Source organism: Panulirus ornatus, chromosome 21 (genome assembly GCF_036320965.1).
Source record: "Panulirus ornatus isolate Po-2019 chromosome 21, ASM3632096v1, whole genome shotgun sequence".
Classification (NCBI taxonomy): Eukaryota; Metazoa; Arthropoda; class Malacostraca; order Decapoda; family Palinuridae; genus Panulirus; species Panulirus ornatus.
In genome coordinates, this window is record NC_092244.1 from 13,477,971 (window position 1) to 13,505,777 (window position 27,807).

At 38.1% G+C, this 27,807-nt stretch overlaps 1 protein-coding gene across 1 annotated transcript in view; it reads left to right on the plus strand.

The window, feature by feature from the left end:
- LOC139756376 (uncharacterized) overlaps positions 1–27,807 on the plus strand; it is a 380,293-nt gene that overhangs the window by 323,044 nt on the left and 29,442 nt on the right. The window contains 16 exon segments of the mRNA XM_071675765.1: positions 121–327; positions 689–869; positions 1,887–2,009; positions 3,389–3,485; positions 6,396–6,422; positions 6,769–6,901; positions 8,885–9,005; positions 9,240–9,474; positions 10,607–11,155; positions 11,279–11,399; positions 17,731–17,891; positions 20,549–20,734; positions 21,100–21,321; positions 21,323–21,355; positions 25,711–25,853; positions 26,207–26,281. Coding sequence (XP_071531866.1) covers positions 121–327; positions 689–869; positions 1,887–2,009; positions 3,389–3,485; positions 6,396–6,422; positions 6,769–6,901; positions 8,885–9,005; positions 9,240–9,474; positions 10,607–11,155; positions 11,279–11,399; positions 17,731–17,891; positions 20,549–20,734; positions 21,100–21,321; positions 21,323–21,355; positions 25,711–25,853; positions 26,207–26,281 — 2,614 coding nt within the window.

Consider the following 27,807-nt stretch of genomic DNA (forward strand, 5'->3'; position numbering starts at 1 on the left):
AGCTCCTAGTAAATATACTTCACCTGTAGATTACACATGACATATGATGTAAAACTGAGGTTTTAAGAATTAATCAAAACAATTTGTATTCTATTTTCTGTTTTCTTTCTCCTTCTCTAGCCTTAGGTCAGGTCATGTTGTATGTTGATGGCATGAATGGTGTGATGGAGCACCAAGAGACAATTCAGTGGCTGTACTCACTGATTTCTTCAAAATACCGTCTTGTTGTCAAAACTGCCCTCAAACTTCTCTTGGTCTTCGTTGAGTACACAGAATCCAATGCCTTGATACTTGTCAAAGCCATTGACACTGTCGATTCATCAAGAGGTGAGTTGGGGTAACTGTTCATTTGATAACAAAAGTCAGCATGACAACTTAGCATTGAAACAGAAAAACTGAAATAATCAGACTAGGGACAGAATTTATAGAACACCTTTAAGCTTGTATGGAAGTACTGCTTGAGTGAATGATGATGCAGTACTCTAGTCCATGATAAGCATCATTACATGTGATATATATTAGTGAAGGCATAGCATTTCTCTGACAAATGCTGTAAATAAAACCTAACAGCAGTATCTCTTAGGACTGATGAAATAGTAATTTTAGAATATATGTCTCTTATTGATATCCATAAGATACTCATGTTTACACTACTTTTTAACATCAGACATTTCAATCCCACTAATAGGCGACTTGCCATGGTCAACAATGATGAGGTTATTAGAAGGTCGGGATAACCTTGACATGGAGCTGCTTACATATGCCATGACACTGGTCAACAAGACACTGAATGGTATCCCAGATCAGGATACTTATTATGACCAAACTGACTGTCTTGAGGAGCAGGGTATGGAAACCCTGATTGCTAAGTAAGTTTGGCACTAATTGTTACATTTTGATTAAGGAATGAAACATGGATTCATAGGATATTTTATTTTTTGTCATGTTAAAAAACTGGTCACTTTGTTGAGAAAAAGCAAAATTGTGATGTGACAATTAAAAAATTAAAGTTCTGAAAGGACGTTTGATAAATTCATTCATATATAGATGTTTTGAGTATAAATTTGAATGGGGAAGACCTGGAGGAAGTAGAGTAGGCACATAGGAATGGTTGTGACATATAGTAGTATGAGGGCAAGAGTGAGTTATTGGGTGGAAGAGGGGGTTTACAAGGTCCTTGATGTATTGAGCGCTGTCTTTTAAGATGAAATAGTTATGCTTGAAGGTGTTACATTCCTGACAATGGTGAATGGATGTGACTCTTAGGCCATGAGCACAAAAGAAAGGAGGAGGGTAGATGCTTTGGAGATGAAAGACCAGAGAAAAATTAGTGGTGAGTAATATTGATTATATAAGAGATGACATAGAAAAGTATAGAGATAGCACACACTGATTGAGGGTCTAGTAGGGTGTGCTGAAATAGTTCATACAGATGAAGAGAATGAGTGAAGAAAGACTCAGTGAATCTATGTGTCAGAAGTGGAGAAATTGTTGGAAAGGGAGAGATTGAGATGAAAAGATGGATTGAAGGGTGTACAGGGACATCAGAAACTGATCTTTCAGGAAGCAAGAGAAGGAATTGAGTCATTAGGGGGGTTTATGGGGATGGGAATGATGTGCAGTCAGTGAGATGAACCAGGGCATAGTCTATAGGGCTTGGGTCTGGTGATGATGCTCTGATTTTGATACATAATACATGACAGGTTGAGTGATTGTGTGTAAACGAGGCCATTGTTTGGTGCTTCTGATCTTCTTTTGATAAAGCGAGAGAGGCAGGTAGGTTTAGAAAATTGTGTGTATTTGTTTAAAGTTTACCGCAGGTTTTGTTTAACTTACCTCAACATACACATGCCTGACTGTTTTAAGCAACTTAACACCTCATGCAGGTACATGCATCGAGCAGACAGTGACCTAGACTTGCTCCAGCAGTTTACTATCTATGAAGCAGTTCTTGCATATGAGGATGGTGATGATGTTTGCCGAACACGTACTATTGACCCTTCCATCAGGTACTGGATTGAGATTTTCTATGTTTTGTGTTTTGCTTAGAAGCACTTGTTGTGTTGTTCACTGATTATTAAATCCAAGAGATAAGCAACTTTAGTAATTTTTGGTTTATTTATGAGTGAACTTCTGTTTGTTTGTACTCCCTCTGTAAATAGATCCCTCACAGAATATAGAAAATTAGAATTTCTTTGATTGCATTTCTTTGATCTCTTTTGGAAGCACTGTTGTGAGAAAAGGAGCAGTTGATTTCACTTTCTATCTGTCTATTTCTTTGGCACCTGTTCCCTCCGGGAACTCCTATCAAGGGTTGGCCACGGCAGAAGTCTCCACTTATCCCTGTCTTTACATGCCTCCCTCCCATACACCATTCCAGGTATTCTTCCTGTTTCTCTCCCTCTAGTATTCCTCCACCCTATTTGCTCGTATGTCATTCCTTTTAACCCTTGGCATAACTAATAGACTTCAGTGTCACTTCTTACTCTTTTGTGCCTCGCTCTGGACAGGTCACTGGCAAAGGGCAACTTGACTTCAGTGTCACTTCTTACTCTTTTGTGCCTCACTGTGGACAGGTCACTGGCAAAGGGCAACTCCTTTCCTGTGTTTCCAGAAGCAGCGAGGCTCAAAATTTGTCAAAACTAAAAGTAACAGTACACCTCAGGTGTTTGTTCAAATCTAAAACTAATTTCCTGATGTAATTGGGCAACGCCTCCCCCTGTAGTTCCACCCCTAAGGATGTGCTGGCGAGGTCACCATGAGAAGGCGGGGTGAGATTTAGCTACTCCAGTAAAACTAGAGTACCCATTGAGGTGATGACTCTAGATACTTTTCCCAGTTCCGAGCTTCACTGCTTTTCACAGTAGCATTACCTCCTACCTCATTGGTTACAATACTGCCACTGCACCCCCACATGTGCTCAGTGAAGAATCTATTATATGTACTTCACTTGTTTGGACTCTCATCCCTTAGAGAAAAAAGAACTAGCAATCTGTCAAATGTCTTCCCTAATACTCTCCCTTTATATTTTTACGTTGATATGCAGGCCAGGTAAAACAGAATATTGATTTTTGTTATCTCATAACTTCTAAGTGCAGAGCAAGCTGTTAATGTGTACTAAGTGCACTTACTACACATTGTCACAACACTGAATATATATATTTAAATCTGGTGTAATGTGCATATCTTTTTAATACTTCAGAGAAAAAGAATTTGAGGTGCTCAGATTTCATGAACTAAGAAAAATGATAAAAGAGGTTCTAAAGTGCGAGCTGAAACAAAGGATTAATACCTCCTAGATTGTGCGTATTATTTATCTGGTAGTGCATATTTTGAATCATGTCAGTATACTGAAAATCCTTTTACTTATTTATTCTTTTCTTCCAAGGCAGGTACCTCGCATATGCTCTGTTGATCGAGATTCTATTGACCGTCGCAAATCACGAAGACATCAAGATTCACCGTCACCATCTAAAACAAAAAAGGTAGCATTGAATCTTGTATATATTTATTTATAATTAACCAGAGACAGTATCTATGAAAGAATCCTGCCATTACCTGTGGTCAGTCTGAAAGCTCCTGCAGTCCAAGGCTGGACTAATCCCAATAGCAGGGCAAAGAAGGCTCCTTCGGAGTGAGAAATTCTCTGATGAGACTATACTCTTACTGATGTAGCTTTGCCATAGATGTCTTTTCACTCGCCGTGTAACCTCAAGCAGGCTGAGTCTAGCAACACCATCTTTTAACGTGTGGAGAGATGGGTTAGTTGGGGTGTAAGTTTGAATGGAATAAACCTAGAGGAACTAAAGTGTTTTAGATACTAGGTAGTGGACATGGCAGTGGATGGAACCATGGAAGCAGAGGTGAGTCATGGGTGGAGTAAGGGGCAAAAGTTCTGGGAGCACGAAGGAATGTGAAAAGAGAGCTCTGTCTATGTGGGCAGAAATAGGTGTGTTAAGGTATTGTAGTGCCAACTGTGTTCCATGGATGTGAGGCATGGGATATAAATGAGAATTTGTGGAAATAGGTTATTTTGTTGGAAATGAGATTAATTAAGGAGAATATGTGGTGTGAGAAGGCTTGATCAAATAAGTGATAATAGGGTAAGAAAGGTGTGGTTGTAAGAAGTGTGTGGTTGAGCAAGTGATGAAGAGTATTGTAGTGAAATGGTTTGGACATATATTGATAGAGTGACTGAGGAAAGGTTACCAGATGTTTTGTCTCAGAAGTGGAGGGAGGAGGGGGAGACCAAATTGGAGATGAAAGGATGGACCATAAAAGATTTGTGTGCTCAGGGCCTGAACATGTAGGAGGGTGAAAGGCTTGCACTGGATATAGTGATTTGGAGTGATGTGGTATACAGGGGGCAACAGGCTGTCATTGGACTGAACCAAGGCATATGAAATGGTCAGGGGAAACTACTGAGAGGTCTGTGGAACCTGGTTGTGGATAGGGGGCTTTGGTTGAGGTACATTGCACAGTACAGCTAAAGTGGATGTGAGCAGCTGAGGCCATTTTTTCATTTGTTTGTGGCACTTCTCTGCTAATATTGGAAATGGCAAACAGGTATGGAAAAAGAGATATATGTTTTTTTTTATTTCATACATATTCACCATTTTTCGCATTAGCAAGGTAGCAATATAGCAACATAGTTGTTAGAAGCAGTGAAAAGTTTTTATCGAGGATGTAAGGCATGTACGTTTAGGAAGAGAGGAAAGTGATTGGTTCTCACTGAATGTAGGTTTGCGGCAGGGGTGTGTGATGTCTCCATGGTTGTTTAATTTGTTTATGGATGGGGTTGTTAGGGAGGTGAATGCAAGAGTTTTGGAAAGAGTGGCAAGTATGAAGTCTGTTGTGGATGAGAGAGCTTGGGAAGTGAGTCAGTTGTTGTTCGCTGATGATACAGCACTGGTGGCTGATTCATGTGAGAAACTGCAGAAGCTGGTGACTGAATTTGGTAAAGTGTGTGAAAGAAGAAAGTTAAGAGTAAATGTGAATAAGAGCAAAGTTATTAGGTACAATAGGGTTGAGGGTCAAGTCAATTGGGAGGTAAGTTTGAATGGAGAAAAACTGGAGGAAGTAAAGTGTTTTAGATATCTGGGAGTGGATCTGGCAGCGGATGGAACCATGGAAGCGGAAGTGAATCATAGGGTGGGGGAGGGGGCGAAAATCCTGAGAGCCTTGAAGAATGTTTGGAAGTCGAGAACATTAGCTCGGAAAGCAAAAATGGGTATGTTTGAAGGAATAGTGGTTCCAACAATGTTGTATGGTTGCGAGGCGTGGGCTATGGATAGAGTTGTGCGCAGGAGGGTTGATGTGCTGGAAATGAGATGTTTGAGGACAATGTGTGGTGTGAGGTGGTTTGATCGAGTAAGTAATGTAAGGGTAAGAGAGATGTGTGGAAATAAAAAGAGCATGGTTGTGAGAGCAGAAGAGGGTGTTTTGAAATGGTTTGGGCACATGGAGAGAATGAGTGAGGAAAGATTGACCAAGAGGATATATGTGTCAGAGGTGGAGGGAACGGGGAGAAGTGGGAGACCAAATTGGAGGTGGAAAGATGGAGTGAAAAAGATTTTAAGTGATCGGGGCCTGAATATGCAGGAGAATGAAAGGCGGGCAAGGAATAGAGTGAATTGGATCGATGTGGTATACGGGGGTTGACGTGCTGTCAGTGGATTGAATCAGGGCATGCGAAGCGTCTGGGGTAAACCGTGGAAAGTTGTGTGGGGCCTGGATGTGGAAAGGGAGCTGTGGTTTCGGGCATTATTGCATGACAGCTAGAGACTGCGTGTGAACGAATGGGGCCTTTGTTGTCTTTTCCTAGCGCTACCTCACACACATGAGGGGGTAGGGGGATGGCATTCCATGTGTGGCGAGGTGGCGATGGGAATGAAAAAAGGCAGACAGTGTGAATTGTGTGCATGGGTATATATGTATGTGTCTGTGTGTGTATATATATGTGTACATTGAGATGTATAGGTATGTATATTTGCGTGTGTGGACGTGTATGTATATACATGTGTATGGGGGTGGGTTGGGCCATTTCTTTCGTCTGTTTCCTTGCGCTACCTCGCAAACACGGGAGACAGCGACAAAGCAAAATAAATAAATATACTATTCGCCATTTCCCGCGTCAGCGAGGTAGCATTAAGAACAGAGGACTGGGCCTCTGAGGAAACATCCTCACCTGGCCCCCTTCTCTGTTCCTTCCTTTGGGGGGAAAAAAAAAAAGAGAGGGGAGGATATATAGATAGATAGATAGGTAAATATAATGCAGTTTATTTCTTTTGTGTTCTGTGATGTTATTTTCATGTTCAATGTTAATATACTGTATAACTATTTATGACTTTTATGGTGTTTTGATTCCAAGTTTAATACATATGAATATTATTTAGCCACACAAAGAGGAAGAATCGGTCTCTGTAAGTATTGTCATTGTATCTCCTTTAATGGTATAAAGCCCAGTGTTGGGTTTATATCATTGTTATACTTAAGATTTACCTCTTGCATGTAAATGAAGCTCATGACAGAAAATTGAAGAACAGCCAAATTAGTGTGTAGCTCAACAGTTTTGGTGATGTAAGAGCAACACTCTTTATGTACTTATTGTGTTTTATGTTTTTAAGTCTCTGCTCCACTTATGGACTGTGAAACATTTCAATTTATATTATTGCTTTCATTAAAAAGAAAATAACTTTTGCATCTTTAAAGCAAGAGAAAATATTGTATGGTTCTGGGACTTGTTCAATAACTTTTATATCCTTGCAGGGTAAAAGTTTGGGTGTTAATTTAGAGGATGGCAGCAGTAGAAGATCTAGCAGTGATGAGGATCACATTACAGTGATCAGTATCAATGGCGAATCATATGGTATTCCACAGGATGATTTGTGTGGTGTCAAACGTAAGTACTGCACGTGTTTTTTATGAATTTTTGGGTAGCCCTTTTTTGTGTTTGCAATTAATTAAAAGTAGATTCTTAGACCTCCTCCTTGGTTCCCCCTTTCCTTGTACCCTCCACTTCTGACGTTTATGCCCTTATAACCATCCACTCCATACGTCCGAATCATTTTTGCACACCTTCATTATCTTTTCATACATACTTTTCTTACTGCCATACCAATATCTTACCCTTTCATTTGTAATTTAATCAACATTCTTCACACCACATATTGTCCTCATACATCTCATTTCTAACACACTCGCCCTGTTCTGTACTTTTTTCTTTTTTTCTCTCTTTCCCCATGCCCCCACTCCCTGTTATCTAAAACACTCCACTTCCTACTGGTTCTCTCCATTCAAACTCACACTCCAACTAACTTGTATCATTCCACTGCAAAGCCTAACAACCTAGCATTTATTCACATTTCCTCGCAAATGTTTTCTTTCACACACCAGCTTATGCAGTTTTCTCACTTTAATCTGCCTCTTGCACCCTGTCATATGGAAACAGTAACTGACTCTCCCCCAAGATCCCCAAACTCCCAACAGACTCCAGACATACCCCTTTTCCAAGACTCTTGCATATACCTCCCGCACCAGCCCATCCATAAACAGATTAAGTGGCCATGGTGACATTACACTTCCCTACCATGGACCTGCTTTCATATGGGGTCACCTCTCTTTCTGTCTACTTACACACAAACCTTACTAAATGAAAACTCCACACTGCTTCTAGTAGCTTTCCTCCTATAGCATGTGCTGCATTTGCAATAACTTTCATGAAGCATCTCAGTCAACTCATAGAATGTGCTTTCTCTAGATCCATAAATGCCTCTTACAAATCCATCTGTATTTCTCACACAAATCATGTGAGAAAAAACAGATTCACACACCCCATGCCACCATTGATACCATGTTGTTCCTCTCAAGTCTGATGCTCTATGCATGCTACCACACTATTAATCTCCATTTTTCAATACAAATTTGGATTCACGCTTGGCAAACTCATACTCCTGTTTCTAACATTAGCTTGCTGTTGCAGGAAATGAACATGTATGACCAGTAACTTGTCCCCCTTGGCTTTATACAATAACATTATACAGGCATTCTGACAATCATTAGGCACCTCACTTTGGGCTATACCTACTTTACTATTCCTAACTAACCAGTCAGCAACACAGTCTCTGTCACTCCTGAGAAATATTCATTTCTTGGTGAAGGCAAGAGTGAAATTTGTATAAGCTTTAGGAAAAGAGGAAATTTTATGAGTGGGAAGATGATAGTGAAAGTGAGTGAGCTTAGGAAAGAAGAGGCATATTTGAGATCCCAGGACAGAGTGGATGCAGAATGGCAAAAGGGGAGAATAAATGACACTAGGGGAGTGGATGAAGAATGCGAGATGCATAGGGAAGCAGTGCTTATTTGTGCAAGGGAAATATATAGCACATGAAAGGTGGGATGTAAGCAGGTGAGAATGGATGGTGAGTGGTGGAATGAGGAAACAAAATTGTCAGTGAAATAGAAGAGAGAGTTGTATGGGCATTTCCTGCTGTAGAGGAGTGGGAGTAATTGGAAGATGTACAAGAGAAAACAGTGGGAGGTCGAGAGGGAGGTGTAGGCACTGAAGAAAAGTTCGTATGAGTGTTGGAGTGCAAGAGTGTCTGGGAACCCTGGGGAAGATATGGAAATGTTTTGGAAGGAGATTGATGGCTTATGGAGAATGAAAGAACAAATGGCACCATCAGTGAAGGTAACAGATGTGAAAGTGGTAAAAGGTAAGGAGGAGGTGTAAAGATAGAGTGAGTATTTTAAGGGACTGTTGAGTATGTGGCAGATACATGGTGTTTAGGTTGAGTAGGTTCTGTTAATATGTTGAAATTTTTAGTTTACTTTCGCATGCTTCTGAATACCTTATAGTATTCAAAAAAATTTATTTTATGTACAGATGCTGATGCTGGTGTTACACCTGCACTTCGTAGACGACGTGAACGTGCAGAACGCCACAGAACATTCATTAATGAACAAGAAATAATTAATGAGACTCGGCGAGGGTCTCAGTCATCAGAGTGAGTTTTCCTTAATTTTTTTTACATGCAAAAATTGATCACAAATATTATTGAAGTTTATACTACTTTGACTACACAGGATGCAGAGGAAAGTTTATATTAGTGACATGGAATTGAGAATGGAGCATAATGTAATGTTTGTAAGGAAAGGCAATTTTCAGTTTAGACGATTCATATGAAACTGCTTCATTACTGTTATAACTAAATCATTTATTCCTGAAAATTATTTTTCAGCAGCAACGTGGAGGATGAAAACCGAAAGAACAGTGAAATGTCTGGTTTGAACAAACAGGCATCGTGGATGATGGACATGATGTATGGAAAGAGAGAGGATGATGGAACAGGTCGTAGAGAGTCTTTAACTAATATTCAGGATATTGCTTCACGAATATCTAGTCTCCAAGACAAAGAAAATGTAGATAATAATATGCGATTACCAATTGAGATTAACGCTGAGGCTTCTGTTAAGGTATGCTATAGTGGAATGTATTTGCTTCTGTGTAAAGAAACAATTTACTTTAACAAAGTATCATTCCTGTGTTTTTGCTGTTGCAAACTTTTGGCAAATGAGCTTTGGATGATGTGGCAGTTATAAAGTTATATAATTTTGCATCACCTGGAGAACTCTGATATTTATTTATTTGTTTATTTATTTGACATTGAAAGCTGTGCAGAAATGAGCTATAGATGACTTGCTTCTTTCACAGTTTGTTCACTTTTGTCATTACATGGGAATACAAAGGTACTGTTAACTTACCCTCAAACAACCTTCCACTTGTTGTTTGCTTTTTATTATTATTATTATTATTATTTTTTTTTTTTTCATACTATTCGCCATTTCCCAAGTTAGTGAGGTAGCGTTAAGAACAGAGGACTGAGCCTTTGAAGAAAATCCTCACTTGGCCCCCTTCTCTGTTCCTTCTTTCGGAAAATTAAAAATGAGAGGGGAGGATTTCCAGCCCCCCGCTCCCTCCCCTTTTAGTCGCCTTCTACAACATGCAGGGAATTCGTTGGAAGTATTCTTTCTCCCTTGTCCCCAGGGATAATTATTATTATCATTATTATTATTTTAACTACATGAACAAAGCAAGGATTAAATGCTTACAGTTTCTCTGTGTACTGCAACACATCCCTAACTTGATGGCCATTGCATTATACTGATTGCTGCAGTTCTGAAGGTCACTGAGTAGCAGCGCCACCATTTCAGGCCTTCTTTTAATATCAGTCTTTTAAAGATACCAAAAGTTGAGTAAATAGAAGAATTGTAAAAGATAGCAAGGCATCCCCACAGTTCAATCCTGACTGCACAGAAGGAATCTAATTACGAGACAGATTTTCTCTGCTGGAATTAATGAAGCTGTAATGACATAAGCTTCAACAAAAGAGGCATTATAAGGAGGGTGTTGGCCACTGACTCATTCTCATTCCCACCAAAATTTTATAAAGGTAGAATGTGTGATATGATTAGACAGCATTTCACCATTGTTAGGACCAGTAATTTAGTTGGTCTCTAGCTTTGTCAGATCTTTTAGTATGTTCCATTTTGACATTAATAACATTTTATAATATGAATTAATTTGACTTTTTCTTATAATCTTTAGGAACTCCAAGGAAAAATGATAAATTCCAGTACTGGTCAGATAGTAGCTGATGGTGAAAAACAGGGACGCAAAGGGGATATTAATGATCGCATCACAAAACTCAAAGACGGATTATCCAAATCACATTCCAAGGGTGATATAAAGGATGGCCTCATTCAAGTACCAGAACCACCAAAGAAGTCAGAAAATGATATCCAGTGGGAGCTCTTAATCAAACACCTAAATCGGCCCCTTACTCTCTGTGATTTAGACTTCACAGATCTAACCGCCAGTGACGACACAGTCTTAGCAGAAACTCGAATAACTGGTGTACCACCTCCTCCTCCACCACCACCTTCAGGAGCACCATCACCGCCTGGAGCTCCACCACCACCCCCACCACCCTCAGGAGTTCCACTAGCTCCAGGGATGCCACCTGTTCCTCCAGCGCCACCTGCTCCACCACATTCGGGAGATGGTCCTCAGAATGGTTTAGATCCCCAGTCACAGGAACCAGTTACTTCAAAGTCATTCAAGACTAAGAAAACTATTAAGTTATTTTGGAAAGAGGTTAGTTGGTAACTCTAGAATACATAAACAGACAAGTCTTGAATTATATATGTTTATGTAAACACATCATTTTGGGAACTTTGTTCTAGGATCTTTCTCCTAATAATTATTCCAATTTCATAGGTTCGGGAGGATCCTCGGGTACATGAAAACACAGTATGGGATAAGATTGAACGTGTTCCTGTTGATACTCAGAAACTTGAGCATCTGTTTGAATCAAGAGCAAAGGATATCATTGCTAAGGTAAGAAAGCTTGCACACTTTATCTTATTAGGAAATTATTGCATGATTTTTCCTGTGTAAGAAATAGAAATACCTTGTATGATATTTTTTTTCTTGCTTTGACTAAATTATTTCTTACAAGAAAGTTGCAGAAAGTTACACAAATTTGTCTTGAAATTTCCTTTGAAATATGTTGACTAACTGAAGAGTGAACCCTTTTATATTGGTTATGGAAGAAAAGACACCAACTTTGCCATAGGCAGCCAGTGATTTTTGTGAGGGCTAAGTTTTGTGTGGTTTGCAGCTTTATTATATTTACTTTTGATAGGGTAGATGACCAGGCAGGTTGGACTGGATGGGTTGTTTGTGAGGGATACTAAGGGATTGTTTTTACAGTCCAAAATAAGTGCCAGCAAGTTTTCTGGATGTTTAGTTTTTATGTGGCTTTTGTGCTGATGCATGTGGTGTGGGGATAGAATATCATGTGTTTTGTATTTCCTAGTATAATTAGAATGTCTTGCATCCTATAATACCCAGTGTAATTAGAATTTTGTCGAGTAGGAACGGTTAATCATTCATAGTTACGGGAGGGTGCAGGTTGGATTAATTTAAGTCTAGAATTGAGAGTATGACTGAGGATTTTTTGAGGGGATGCAGATATTGTTTTAAGTCATCTAACTTTCTAAATGCATATAGTGTGAATTTGTCATTGATTGAGTAGTGTAATGGTGCTGTGATGATACTGTAAAGTCAGTTGCATCTGCATTTGAGATAGAAGGTTGAGTTGGAACATTGTAGACTGAAAGGGACTAGTGAAAGAACTTAAGGATTTTGGATGTGAAGCCATAGTGAACAACTTTCACTTAGCAGCTATTTATGAAATTGGCTTACCACAGGTAGTAGATGATAGGCAACCACTGACCAAGGAGGTAATACCACATGGGTATTTGGGAGGTTAGTGATGGACATGGTAAGCCAGCACTACTACAGTGGTTGACAAAGTCACCTTTCTGGCCCAGGCGGGAGTCTTTTCTTTGTTTCTCACATTCGTGCGCTGCTGGCATCCAGTCCACATATCTGCACTCTCTCCATCATGCACATAACTCTTAATAACATGTACCTCACACAAAAATACATTACATCAGAAATTTCTGGTGGTGAGTGTTACATGCTTTCCTATCAGCAGAATTTTACAAAAGTATATAAGATTCAGGAGATGGGGCCCTACATTTATAAAAGTCTCTCGCCAGATTGTTCATATAGATAATTACATATACACACACTTTTTCTTTGGATCCTGTTTTATGGGGAACCTTCAGTACTTAGTATGCTAGCCATGTCCAACAGGACCATAGGTTAAGAAATGTGATGTGTCTCTGCCCTACTGGGATGATTGCACTGCAGTTGAGGAGTAGGTATTTGATGTCTTGCTTGTGAAAGTGTCATCTTGGCAAGAGGGTTCCTATGTTATGTTGAATTGTTGTATAGAGCACAGATTAAGATGTTTAGTGTACACTTTTCAGGGAGTGTTGTTTCAGGTGTTTGTATGTGTGGTGCAATGAAGTTTGAAATTCGGCTTGAGGGTTGCACTTATTTTGTTTGTTTTCATTATGGTGGGAAGGTTTTTCATCATGATGGTGTTAGTTAGGGATATATGGATCAACAAGCATAGGTTGCAGTAGCGTTAATCAGGATGAGAATATTTTGTGATTATGAGTTTGCCTGGGTGATGGACATTGTTGTTGGTGCATAGAATTGGTTGCCAAGCATGTCGTGGGATTTTGTTGTGTAGGTGTCGAGAGTTTGTGGTTCTACACTCTCTCTCTCTCTCTCTCTCTCTCTCTCTCTCTCTCTCTCTCTCTCTCTCTCTCTCTCTCTCTAAGATGATTACATGTATGAGGTGGTTGATTGTCATTGCTTATGCACCTGGTTGTAAGAGGATCAGAGATGAGTGAGTGCATCAGCAATTTTGATCTAGAGGATCAAGTATATTTTGTTCTGTGCTTCAAAAACTTCTGACTGATATTTCTTTTAGCACAGTATATTTGACTTATGTCTCTTAAACTGCATGAAAATTCTGCACATAGTTTATTGATATGTATTTTATCATTTTACTTTTAATACTAAAATTTAGGAAACGCATGTACATCATTACATCATTTGCTGTAGTTATGATAATCTTAACAGTTGAGTGTGACATCAGCATGTTGAGTTCCTCCAGCATATCAGTAAGACAGCTTTTTTTAACTGTGTCAGCTCTTTTTATCTGTGTCACTCAAACAACTGGGAAAATATAAGATGTTGTTAGTAATCCTTGTCATTTGCCCCTTTATGATTGAAGTCCATACGTTTTATGAGCTGCTGGAGCTTTACTCCTCAAGGAAGCCAAACTCATTTCATTGTTTTTCAGTGCAGATGTTGATATAAATCCAGCAAGTAGGTGATGGTTAAATGAGATGTTTTCCAATTTGATTATTTTATCTGGGAAAGCCTTTCATAAAGGAAGCATGCAGATGGATGTGGAAAAATTTATGGTTTGGTTGATTTCTTCTGTATTGGGTTAGTATGTCTTGCTACTACAAGAAGGCTGTCTTGGTGTGAGTTGCCAACTTAATAGATGTATTGATTAATTTTATCATTGTTCCATTCCCAGTTTATAGAATGTGATGTATCAGTTACACCCAACAAAAAAGCTATCTTTGCATTTTTTTGGTTGACAATGTAACACAACAGACAAAGGATTTTAACATATGTACTAGGCTCTTACCTCACCTTGATAGTCTTGCTCTCCCTTTATATATTTCTTAGCATGCATAAAAAAAAAAGTAGGCAAGTAGAGTATACCGTTTTCACTTTTATACAGTAATTTGTCGTATTTTTTTTTCAAGAGTAATCACAGTGTGGGACAGCTTTCATGATTATATTGAGAAATGCATCCCACATTCATGTTTATTAACCCTTCTGATGCAACAGGAGTCTTAGTGTTCATTTTGAAATCCAATCCTTAAGAATTTTTAATCTGTTGGGTGTATATAAAGTCTCAACAACATCACTTTCACATCTTCAACCCATGGCCAGTTTGCTTGTGAAAACATGGACTTCCACTTCAATAGAAATGTTTCTTACTTTTTCACTTTACATAGTAAGATGATTTGTCATCAGAGACTGATGTTTCCATTCATACCAACACCATACACAAAGTTCTATAATCCCCTGCCATTCCTCTTGACATATCCAAATCAATTTTCACATCATCTCTAACATAGTCTTCATCTCCTCCAGTTTCTTTCTACTATTCTGCGTGACCCTACCACCATAAAAATGTCATTCATATACCTTTCTAATGACTTCACGCCACATAATCTTTTCACATCTTTTTTCATTACATTGCTTATATCTCTCTTCACACAAACATTTATGTTTTAGACTATTTACTGTTGTGTACTTCATGAATTTTATAGTTATTCTATGTTAGTGTGTAGTTCTTTTGTGCATGAGTTGCTGATGGTTTTTCTTGAAGCTTCCTCAGCTGATGATCAGAGGAAGCATGTTATCCTGTGACAGCACTTGACTGATGACCACTGCATCACATTTTTTGACTTAATGGTTGCTCAGTTTGCCATGCTCACTAACTGAACTTGGCCCTATCATGTTTGTAGTGTATTACGTAATAGACATGCTATTTTGTAATTTGGTAGTGAGCTTGAGACTAACATTGAAGAGATATTTAGTTTGCTAATTAAAGCAGTACTCCATTTTCTACAATGGTTTATATAGTACTTCATGATTAACCATACTATTAGTTTGATAGCACCTTGTAAAGTATTGAAAATTACTCATACTTTATTTTTAGTATTTCAACTTTTGCGATTCATATACTAATATTATTTTCTTTTGAGTTATGTTACATTGTTTTGATACTGCAGTGCTTCATAGCCATCATTGCATTTATAAATTATTGCCTTTTTAACAGCTTTTTATTGCTCAACATTTTTGTACTTGCTCCATATATATATATGCTGTGTATTATTAAATGCTAATGCAATTTTATCTATTTCACTTGCTATATAACCGTGCTGCTGCCAACTCTAGGAGGTAAGTTAGGCTTTTATTACAATATCAAATTGTTTTCGTGGCGTTCTTGTGCACTTTCAGTTGATTTGATTTTCGGAATCACAGTATTTCATTCAAAACTGAAGAATTCACCTCTGTATTGATGGAGATTTAAGTACCACATGGTATTCCATTGATATAGAATGTTGTTTTATGTTGAAGGTCAGCGAAGGTTTGCTATTTATCGTTTTACTGGAAATCAAATTAATACTTTGCACAAGCCTTTGTTCATGGAGCTAGGTTCAGATGTTTGTGTTTTTCTTTTCCTGTCTATTTCTTCAGCCCTTTCCTGTAATGTTTTCTTTTATAATAGCATTCTTTCTTTTTGTTGAATTTAGTATAAAGAATATATGAATAAGAAGAGATGGTTGTGTCTGTACCTTGCCCTGTAGTTAGAGATCTGTTTAGTATATGTTCTGAAGTGTGATTTCCTTGGCTTATGTAACCTTTGCAATTCCCTACTTATTGTATGTCCTCATATCATGTGTAACTTCCAGCTTTCCAAGTGGTAGAGATTTAGAAATGAATTACTATGTCTGTCAACAAGGGTTTTGTATCATGTATGTCTTATGCTTGCAGATGTTCACATTATACTTGTTTAAAACTTTAAACATACCAAAATTGGGGAAGGTTATATTTCAGCCATGAAAAATAAATTAGTATTATATATTGAATCATAGCATAAACTGCTGGAAAGAAATGGCTTTTAATTATAAGGGTGAAATATTACAAGGACAAGTAGAAATGATTAGGAAATGGGTTTCCAGCAAACTTTGTCAGTTTACTATGAATCAGACTTGTAAACTGTGTTCTGTTCATATTTAATAAGTCTTACCTTGCATATTCATAATATTGTCAGATATCAAATTTCTTATACCAGTAGACAAGCATAAACTTATCATGCTCAGTATGTTGTAAGTTCAATAATCTATGCCTAATGGGCATATTTTGTGCAGTTACATTCTTGGAACTGTTTAAAGTTTTTAACATCCTTGATATCTTTTCTAGTGGTTTAACTGAGTTGTGGATTAAGGTTCTTGATGAGCTGTCTATGCATACTCAATTTTGTATATTAATCAGTAGTCTATTTTAAAGCAGTACTTGGTAGTATAAAGGATATAATCAAACACAGGTACTGTAAAATGTTGCTCATATGCCAGGTAACTTCAGAGTGTGTGAAACTTTGACATGGTCTTTTGTAAACGTCTTTTACTGCAATGGTTCAAGATGGCAGGCTGTCACTTTTAGACAGTCTATGCTGTAATAATGTTTTTGAGATTTTTCATAAATTATTTTTGGTATATTGCTCATACGACAATCATAATCACCTGTGATTTTTTACTCTATTTTGATAATGATTGTGTGTTATGTTGATCTTTTACATATGAGTAGAATTTAATTTAAGAAAGAATTATTCAGGTTTCTAATATTCTTTATAATGTAAAAATATTCTGAATTATGGTTGACCTGAAAATTTATGAAGAAGTTTTTAGTTGCTGATTGATTCAAAATTATGGCTTATATTTTAATATTCATGATACTTTTAATTGAATAAACTGCTTGATAGGTGTTTCCAGACTCTGTCTGCATGTGGTTATACTGCATGAAAAATGTCCCCTTCAGTGGAGTTGTATCATTGTTAGTGGACAAAAAGGAGCACAATCTTTTCAGGGAACCTCTTGCTCCTTGCTCTTCATAGGAGCACAGCCTTGAAGCTGCAGGAGCCCTATAAAAAGGGTCCTGGGTTGTATAATTGATAAACTAAACTTGTAATAAAAGTCACAACTGATGATAAAGCTAGATAACTTGTCTTTGAATTCATTTTGGTTGCTTTGGTGAGGAGCTTTCGCATTGGTGACGGTGTGGCATGTGACATGACCTTGACTCTGACTTTCATGTCTGACTTTTGTGGTTTTATGGGGCTGGTTGTGATGATGTCATTATTGACTTCAGATGATTCATTCTTTTCATAGCCCCAGTTGTATATCATTACTAGTGCCACTTTTTTTTTTTTTTAATGTGATTGCTTGCAACAGAATAGTGATGCAAGCGACATTCTATTGATTTAGTGAAATGTGACATAACCTTGAAGTAGATTATGGCAGAGTATTTTGATAATGCATAAATATTGAACAAAGCTAGAAGTTTAACATTTCAAATCTCATTCAGCTTTCCCATCATCAGAATTCACATGATACACATTTGTTCATTATCAGTTAATTGTCTTTCTTCGTATCTGCAGAAGCAACAGGATCAAAAAGGGGTAAAAGAATTAATAGTATTGGACCCCAAGAGATCAAATGTCATCAATATTGGCATGACAAAATTGCCTCCGCCTCGTACTATCAAGACTGCAATTCTCAAAATGGATTCTTCTATCATCAACCGGGAAGGGATAGAGGTAAGAACTCGTTACATAAGTACATACACGTACTAGATGTGACACATGAGTCACTGAGGGATAAACATAGGGACCAAGGAGCTGACACAGGTGACACCTGTTGTTGACTGGTTGGTAAGGTTATTTAATGTATGTATGACTCATGGTGAGGTGCCTGAGGATTGGCGGAATGCTTGCATAGTGCCAATGTACAAAGGCAAAGGGGATTAAGGTGAGTGCTCAAATTACAGAGGTATAAATTTGTTGAGTATTCCTGGGAAATTATATGGTAGGGTATTGATTGAGAGGGTGAAAGCATTTACAGAGCATCAGATTGGGGAAGAGCAGTGTGGTTTCAGTAGTGGTAGAGGATGTGTGGATCAGGTGTTTGCTTTGAAGAATGTATGTGAGAAATATTTAGAAAAGCAAATGGATTTGTATGCAGCATTTATGGATCTGGAAAAGGCATATGATAGAGTTGATAGAGATGCTCTGTGGAAGGTATTCAGGATATATGGTGTGGAAGGTAACTTGTTAGAAGCAGTGAGAAGTTTTTATCGAGGACGTAAGGCATGTGTACGTGTAGGAAGAGAGAAAAGTGATTGGTTCTCAGTGAATGTAGGTTTGCGGCAGGGGTGCGTGATGTCTCCATGGTTGTTTAATTTGTTTATGGATGGGGTTGTTAGGGAGGTGAATGTAAGAGTTTTGGAAAGAGTGGCAAGTATGCAGTCTGTTGTGGATGAGAGAGCTTGGGAAGTGAGTCAGTTGTTGTTCGCTGATGATACAGTGCTGGTGGCTGATTCGGGTGAGAAACTGCAGAAGCTGGTGACTGAGTTTGGTAAAGTGTGTGAAAGAAGAAAGCTGAGAGTAAATGTGAATAAGAGCAAGGTTATTAGGTACATTAGGGCTGAGGGACAAGTCAATTGGGAGGTAAGTTTGAATGGAGAAAGAGGAGGCAAGTAATCCTGGCCTAGGTGTTTCCATAGATTTATATTTATTATTTACATATATCCCTCAGATGTATGTAAATACATACCCTTCTTTTCCACTACTCCCCAGGCCGATATGTATGTTGATTTTGGCTCTTTATCATGGACAAGAATTATGTTCTCATTTCTTTATCTTTTAAATACATTCCTTCATTTTATGTTTGGAATGATATTTCCATTAGTTCCCTTGTTTTTTCACTTTATCAACCTCCTTCCAAAATATATTCTCTCTGAAGTTTGCTGGTAATTGGTCACCCCAACTCTCACTTGCCTTCTTTCTTAGCCCCTTTGTCATTCCTCTTTTCTTCACCCCAACACCTGACATTACCCCTAAGATGTTCCCAAATCATTCTTCCTCCATACCCTTGAGGTTTGCTTCACTCAGAGCCAGAACATCTGGATTCATTTCCTCAAACATACTACATATCACCTTTCTTTTCATCTTGGTTACATCCACACACTGAGACACCCCAGCTTGGGTTTTCAAGTCATATGAACACTCCTTGCTTGACTCCTGTTCCTTTCTGCCCCTCCAAGTCATTTTCTACAACGCACAGGGCATACTTGATTAAAATTCTTTCTCCCCTGTCTCAAAGGATAAGTAAATAAGACAGTATAATCTCTGAACACAATTAATTTCATATTGATATTGGAGGGTAAGGATGCAAACATAATTTATTTTGTACTGATGATTGGGAAATAATGCTCTAAGAATGATCATAATCTATCTTTCTGTCTATATATATCTCTTAAGCCTGTTCCCTCCAGGAACTCCCTCAAGGGGATGGCCATGGCAGTAGAGTCTCCATAACTAGTGAACTCCAGTGCCACTTCTAAGCCTTTAATGCCTCACCCTCAATATGCCACTGGCAGATGGCTGGTCTTGTGCAGTGTTTGTAGAGGTTCCTACCTAATGTTCCTACCAACTACTTCTCCCTAATGTTCCTACCAACTACCTCTCCCTAATGTTTCTACCTTATAGTTCTACCTAAATGGTCTTTCCTACTACTCCTATCTATTGCCCCTACCATTTTGCCAAAAGGCATGGCTAGCACATAGTACTCACGATAGGAAATCTAGAGTTATGAAGAATGAGCTGCATGAGTTAAGTGTTGTCAAGTGTTGTGTGACAGGAAAGAGATTTTGTAATCTTGTGAACAGAATTCCAGCATTCCATGTGTAGGTGAAGCAGAAAGAAAAGACAGCTACCTGGGTCAGGAGAGTGCAACTTGACAACCAATGCAGTGCTGGCTCACTAAGCAGCTATCGCTAACCCTCCTGATACCCGGGCAGGTGGTACTGGTGATATACCTCCCTGGTCGTTGGCTGCCTATCAGTTAATATCAGCTACTACCAACTGAATGATCGTAATATTCAGAGGATACATTCTTCCTTCAACAGGAATAGTCACTTTGAATTCTTTGTCAACTTAGGACTGGTCATGTTGTGTGTTAGGGGAGACCTGACCCAAGTTATTCATATTAATTTTTTCCCTCAGTGTATCTTTACTTTTCATTCTTTTTTCTCTGTAATTAATATAATTTATTTTGAGGGTTAGCAATTGATCTTTTCATTCTTTTTTCTGTGTAATAAATATTGTTTATTTTGAGGGTTAGCAATAGATCTTTATAAGACTGAGCTAAGGCATGCCCACTACCTATTCAAAGGAAATAAAATTTTCTCTTCCAGAAACTCTTGACGACAATGTTGCCAACACCAGAAGAGAAACATAAGATCCAAGAAGCTGCCATTTCCAACCCTGAGTTGCCATTGGGCTCAGCAGAACAATTCCTCATGATGCTGTCATCTATATCTGAACTTCCTGCTAGATTAAAACTTTGGATATTCAAGCTTGATTATGAAAATATGGAAAAGGTAATGAAAGATCCCTGAAAATATACAGTGAGACCAAATTAAGATCAACATACTGAGAATTCTTTGTCTATAAGAATTCTTTTTGAATTTGTGTACTTGTATGATGCATTTGTATACCAAACTTTGGCAGTGACTCAGCCGACATTTAGTTGAATTTCACTGCATAGCATTTTATTCAGAAAAACACACAAATATTTATGAAACAAAAATTGTGAATTCAAGAATCACTGATTTGACAGTAAAAGTGTAAATGCCTCTTATAATGACATTTTTGGTTAGATGACTTTTCTCTCTGGATATTTTTCTTGTAAGTTTTTGGGCTTTTGATTAGATTCTTGCAAATGCTTGTCTTTTAATCCAACTAGGAAGTTGCTGAACCTCTCATGGACTTGAAGCAAGGAATAGAAGATCTTCAAAAGAACTGCACATTCAAAATCATCTTATCTGTCCTCTTATCCATTGGTAACTTCCTTAATGGTACAGAATGTTGGGGTTTCCAAATTGACTACTTGTGTAAAGTGCCAGAAGTCAAGGATACAGTCCACAAGCACTCACTACTCCACCATCTTTGTCACATGGTTATTGAGAAGTTTCCCTGATACGTCTGATCTCTACTCTGAGGTATGTATTTTATTATTCACAGGAAGCACAATGATCGAATTACATCTCTTTTAAACATCATGTAGTTTATTATATAGATAATAACTTTTGCCTGTGTTGTACATCTCGCTGTTACATACACGGGTCTGCCTGATTAAACTTTTTGATTTGTTTAATTTAATGTATGCAATTCATTTTCATTGGCATACTCTTTATCACTGTGTAATAAATTTTTAGGGGTCTTATTTAGATTCTGCAAATGAAGAAATGAAAAACACAAAAAGAGGTAACTATGCAGCCTGTTGTAAAGCATCCTTTATTTCACAACTTTAATGGATTAAATGTAATCTCTAATAGTACAATCCTGACTTGTATGTTTTCAATGCCATTCCATGATTAGCCAAGCTTGAGAAACCTCCTATGTTGATTTCCTCATATGACCTGATTTGGAATCATCCCTCTTTAGAGTCTGGTGGGAAGCTTCCGTTATATAGGCATTTCAAATTTCCTTTTACCTCCTGTGCTCATCCAAAATATCTTTATGAAATCTTTCTTCTTACTCCTCACATCCCCCCCCCCCCCAGTATACCATGAAGAAACAGAGATGAGAGTCTAAAAAGTTTTTCGACAAGTGTTACATCCAAAATGTTAAACTTTCAGACCATGTCTTCAACTATTAACTAATCCTTTTATAGGAGAATGTTGACATCAGTCTTATGCTTTAACCAAACATTAAGTAGATTTACGTTGCGCATTGAAAAGAACCTCAAATGGATGTATGATATGTGCTTCCACACAAACATTTGAATTTCAGCTAAAGCATATGAATTTCATCTGGTCTTTGTTTGTGTAATAAGATGCCTATGGCCTTATTCTGCAGCAGTTATACATGAGTTCTTAAGTTACCCTTTAGCCATGGCATCAAGAGGATATTGCTGTAGACCATTAAGTTTAGGTGAAAATGAACAGTATTTGGTGGATAGCAATTATGGGTCTTGCAATCAGTGCGTAGTGTTCTTTCATGTCAATCCCAAGTGATAACTTTAACTTCCTGCCACAGGAGTCCTTTCTGTCAGCAATCAGGAATTTATACTTTATGAGGTGGGAGATTTACATTCCTAGGACCCCATCTCTTGAGCATTCTCTACTATCATACAGCTTCTTTAACGTATGTATGCGATCTGCATTAACCACGTCTTCAGTGGTACTATGAAAGTTATTCTTTACAGCTATTTTAGCAAGTTTCTTACTTGATATCATTTTGTGTCCTCTCCCTTCTCTCTTCCTACATATCTCAAATAACTTTTCAGTTTCTGTTTTATCGGTTTGTTTTAAAAACTTGAAAGTTGTGATCAGGTTACCTTGCATTCTTCACACTTTCAAGGCAGGCAGATTTAAAGCCTCTAGCCTTTCCTGGTGACTCAGCTTTCTTAACTCAGGTATCATCTTTGTTGCCCTCTTCTTAACTCTCTTTGTTAGTTCTCAGTGCTATTTCAGATGTGATAACCATCCCTTCATGGGAGTTCCCAGAGGGATTGGATGTCAGATAAAATAAACTTGAAAGCATATATCTTAGTTTTGGCTTTATGTGCATAGTATAAGAACTCCTTGCCAGATATTTCCTTATCCTTGTACTTGGAAATTATTTTGATGTTTTCCAGCAGACAGTTTGTCTCCTTTACTGGAGTTCTTCAGTTATGGAGAGACTGTTGTTGTGTGAGTGTCTGTTTTGGAAGAGTTGAGCAGTAAGTGTTCGGTATCTTCATTGTGGTATTTGGATAGTGGGCCCGAAGGGTCTCAAAATATGTTGACTTGGTGTTTGTAGTGTTTTAAGAATGGGTGGTATCCAGAACATAGATGAGAGATTGTAAGTATATGTTGAGGAAATTTGGTTTCAGATAGATGTATGTCTGGTGCCTGAATTGGGAGGGTGGTGGTTTAGTGCATCTTGGGTCATTTTGTCGTGTATGTGATTTGTCAGTGTTGTGTTTGTAGAGGGGGTGGAAAGTCTGTTATCATCTGTTTTTGATTACCTATTTATCTGGTATGGGAAGGAAGTTTTACACTCACTGGTTCTCATCTCTTGAACAGTCTCTGTTATCACATACATTCTCAACGATGAACTGGCCTTCTGTTCCATTCATCCTTCACTGTTATCTGTAAATGTATTTCCACACATCTTTTTTAACAAATTTCTTCCTTGATTTCATGTTATGTCTTTTGGTTGGTCTATCCCTACATCTTGTGAAGGACTGTTCACTATTGATTATTGATCTGTATTAAAAACTTAAAGGTAACGGTTGTGAGTAGGGCACCCAGCACTTATCTCTCTTCCAATGTTAACAGAATTAAAGCCTAGTTCGTATAGGCTGCTGAAGTGTGAAGTAGGGGTAAACCTTTTCTTTTTGTTTAGGTGGTGGATGGGAAGGGCCTAGTTTTGTTGCAAAAATTTCAGCACTGAGTATATTGAGGCGGGATTGTATTGGAAGAATTTTTGTTTCATTGTGGAGTTGAGTTTTTGTTGTGGCTAGGCTACAATGATTGTTCCAAGTGCTCTGCTTTATGTGGTTTGCAGCAATGTCATATTTTCTCTTTTATGGGGTAGATGACCAGGCACGTGAAGCAAGTTTATGGTGATTTTTTTTTTTCAAGGGCATGGGGACTGATACCTTTTTGTTTATGTTTGTGGTGTGGGGAATGAATAACATGTCATGTGATGTATAGAATAATTGTTGTTTTGTAGAGTGGGAGTGATTGGTCATGTAAGGTGACTGGAGGATGTAAGTTGGATTTATTTCTGATATTTTACATTTATTATACTTAATTGGTGTTACCTGTGTCAACGAGGTAGTGCCAGGAAACAGTCGGAGAATGGCCCATCCACTCATATACACCTATATATACATAAACGTCCATACTCACACATATACATACATATCTGGGTTAAAAGGGAGACTGAGGACTTCAGTGGAGACAGCCAGTCTGTTTTAGGTGAGCCATTGTTCCAATTACACAGGGTAGTGTTGCTTCTGTAGTATTATGATGCTCTAACATGACTGTAAGGTCATTTGCATGAGAAATCCTTCATGCTGTGTTCACCAGTAGGTAATGGGAGGTTATGTTTGAATTTCCGTTGTATTTATGTTGTAAGGGGTCGCCCTATACAAAGGTTATATTTTTAAGGGGTGAAAATCTAGGTACTAGGTGCAGTGGACCTGTGTTATATCAAGATAATGGGAATGAGAATGAATGCTATATGATGTTTACTTAAGTTGTAGGAATATAGGAAACCATATTGTATATCTCAAAGTATAAATATGATCCTAGAACGTGACAAAATAAGGATCCATAAGTTACATTTTTTTGTACAAAATATATAGATAAGGATCTTGCGGTGCTCTGAATCTTATATCTCATAATTTGGGCTCTTCTGAAAAGACTCTTAATTTAATTTTAGAGTTGAACAAGTACTTACCTATGTACACCTGGAAGCTACTACATATATTGATGAGTGAAGATAATAGGTTGGGGTAAAATATGCAACATAGCACCTAAGATTTCACATTTTTTATGATGGATCTGGGATAGGAGTAAGGAGCATACAGGAGGTACTGGTATCCTTCAAAACCTTAAGTTGACTTATACAGAGATACAGGAATTTTTTGGTTAAAAGTTTGGGGAGGGTCAACTCTTGCGTGAGATTTAATTATAGACAAGTACATACAGTAGGGTTTTTGGGTTGGGGATGTATGCGAAGTGCAAGAGTCATGGCAAGTGGTTTGTTGAAAAGAGATGAAATGTGGCAAGTTGACTGGAGTGGATAGTATTGCAGTTGACTTTCTTAAATAAGGGGGTAAATGTGTTGTTGATTGGTTAGTTAGGATTTTCTGTGTATATGTGGATCATCGTGAAGTGCCTGAAAAGTACAGAAAGTGGAGACTAATTGGTTTTCAGAGATGTTGATTTGGAGTCTGGAAAATAAATAGACTGAAGAATAAGGAAATGAGAGGTAGATATCACATTTTGAAGGGAAGTAAATAAAGTAAAAGATGGAATGCTGAGACAAGTGTATGTTGAGAGAAATGCTAAAAAGTGTACTCATGTGGAAGAAACTAATGTAGAAAGTAGAAGGTTAGATGGAAGGACAGCTTAGAGGAGAAATTGTTTGAAAAGGATGCTTCACTGGAGGAACTGTGAGAATTTCATTAACGGTTATGGGACATAGCCCATTTTTTGCTTGTAGGATATAGGTAAATAAATGAAATCTTCACTATATTTGCTTTTGTTGAAGCTGTTTTGTTACCTCAAAAAATGGTAAGAAAAATAAGATCCCAAAATGTTGTTTTGTAATTCGTTATACCTCTTTTTCCCATCAGATTGGCTCCATTACTCGTGCTTCTAAAGTAGATTTTGAAGAATTATCTAGTAATATTGCCAAAATGGAAGTAGACTGTAAATCATCTTGGGATCACCTGAAGGCCATTGCCAAGCATGATGGACCCACGCAGATCAAACTCAAGTAAGATGTTAGGCCAGTGTATTTCACCTCTATGGGATTACAGCCATTCAGGAAAGAAATTAGTTTTGAGGACTTTCAGTAGAAAAATGGCACCCAAAGTCAAAGTTCATCCAAAGTTAGTAGAACAGAGAAACAAGTCAGTCTTCATAACTTAAATATCTGTCTATACATATGTGTTGTATGCTCTAGTTCACTGATGTGGGTAGTGTTGGCATGATATTATTGTTTCATCTCTGAAGAGATTAGTCCATACATGTAAATTATCCCTATTTATGCAGATTATTAGAAAAATACTTTGTTTTTGTTCATAAGGCAATATAAAGTATCTTAGATTATTTAAAATTTCCTTGCAGAATGTCGGAGTTCTTAGCTGATTGTGCTGAGAGAATAATTGTACTGGGCATTATTTACCAACGAGTTATGACCAGGTTAGTGGTGGAATTAAGTAATGCTACATTATCATTTGGATAGCCATTAAAACTAATATAACATACAGACTATAGATTTGTTGAATGTTTAAGTCTTTTGGAGTAGTATATATATTTTTTATTATACAAAATTGGGTTAGGGAAAATGATTTGGTAAACAGAGAAGAGGTAGTAAAAGCTTTGCGGAAGATGAAAGCCGGCAAGGCAGCAGGTTTGGATGGTATTGCAGTGGAATTTATTAAGAAAGGGGGTGACTGTATTGTTGACTGGTTGGTAAGGTTATTTAATGTATGTATGACTCATGGTGAGGTGCCTGAGGATTGGCGGAATGCGTGCATAGTGCCATTGTACAAAGGCAAAGGGGATAAGAGTGAGTGCTCAAATTACAGAGGTATAAGTTTGTTGAGTATTCCTGGTAAATTATATGGGAGGGTATTGATTGAGAGGGTGAAGGCATGTACAGAGCATCAGATTGGGGAAGAGCAGTGCGGTTTCAGAAGTGGTAGAGGATGTGTGGATCAGGTGTTTGCTTTGAAGAATGTATGTGAGAAATACTTAGAAAAGCAAATGGATTTGTATGTAGCATTTATGGATCTGGAGAAGGCATATGATAGAGTTGATAGAGATGCTCTGTGGAAGGTATTAAGAATATATGGTGTGGGAGGCAAGTTGTTAGAAGCAGTGAAAAGTTTTTATCGAGGATGTAAGGCATGTGTACGTGTAGGAAGAGAGGAAAGTGATTGGTTCTCAGTGAATGTAGGTTTGCGGCAGGGGTGTGTGATGTCTCCATGGTTGTTTAATTTGTTTATGGATGGGGTTGTAAGGGAGGTGAATGCAAGAGTCCTGGAAAGAGGGGCAAGTATGAAGTCTGTTGGGGATGAGAGAGCTTGGGAAGTGAGTCAGTTGTTGTTCGCTGATGATACAGCGCTGGTGGCTGATTCATGTGAGAAACTGCAGAAGCTGGTGACTGAGTTTGGTAAAGTGTGTGGAAGAAGAAAGTTGAGAGTAAATGTGAATAAGAGCAAGGTTATTAGGTACAGTAGGGGTGAGGGTCAAGTCAATTGGGAGGTGAGTTTGAATGGAGAAAAACTGGAGGAAGTGAAGTGTTTTAGATATCTGGGAGTGGATCTGTCAGCGGATGGAACCATGGAAGCGGAAGTGGATCATAGGGTGGGGGAGGGGGCGAAAATTTTGGGAGCCTTGAAAAATGTGTGGAAGTCGAGAACATTATCTCGGAAAGCAAAAATGGGTATGTTTGAGGGAATAGTGGTTCCAACAATGTTGTATGGTTGCGAGGCGTGGGCTATGGATAGAGATGTGCGCAGGAGGATGGATGTGCTGGAAATGAGATGTTTGAGGACAATGTGTGGTGTGAGGTGGTTTGATCGAGTAAGTAACGTAAGGGTAAGAGAGATGTGTGGAAATAAAAAGAGCGTGGTTGAGAGAGCAGAAGAGGGTGTTTTGAAATGGTTTGGGCACATGGAGAGAATGAGTGAGGAGAGATTGACCAAGAGGATATATGTGTC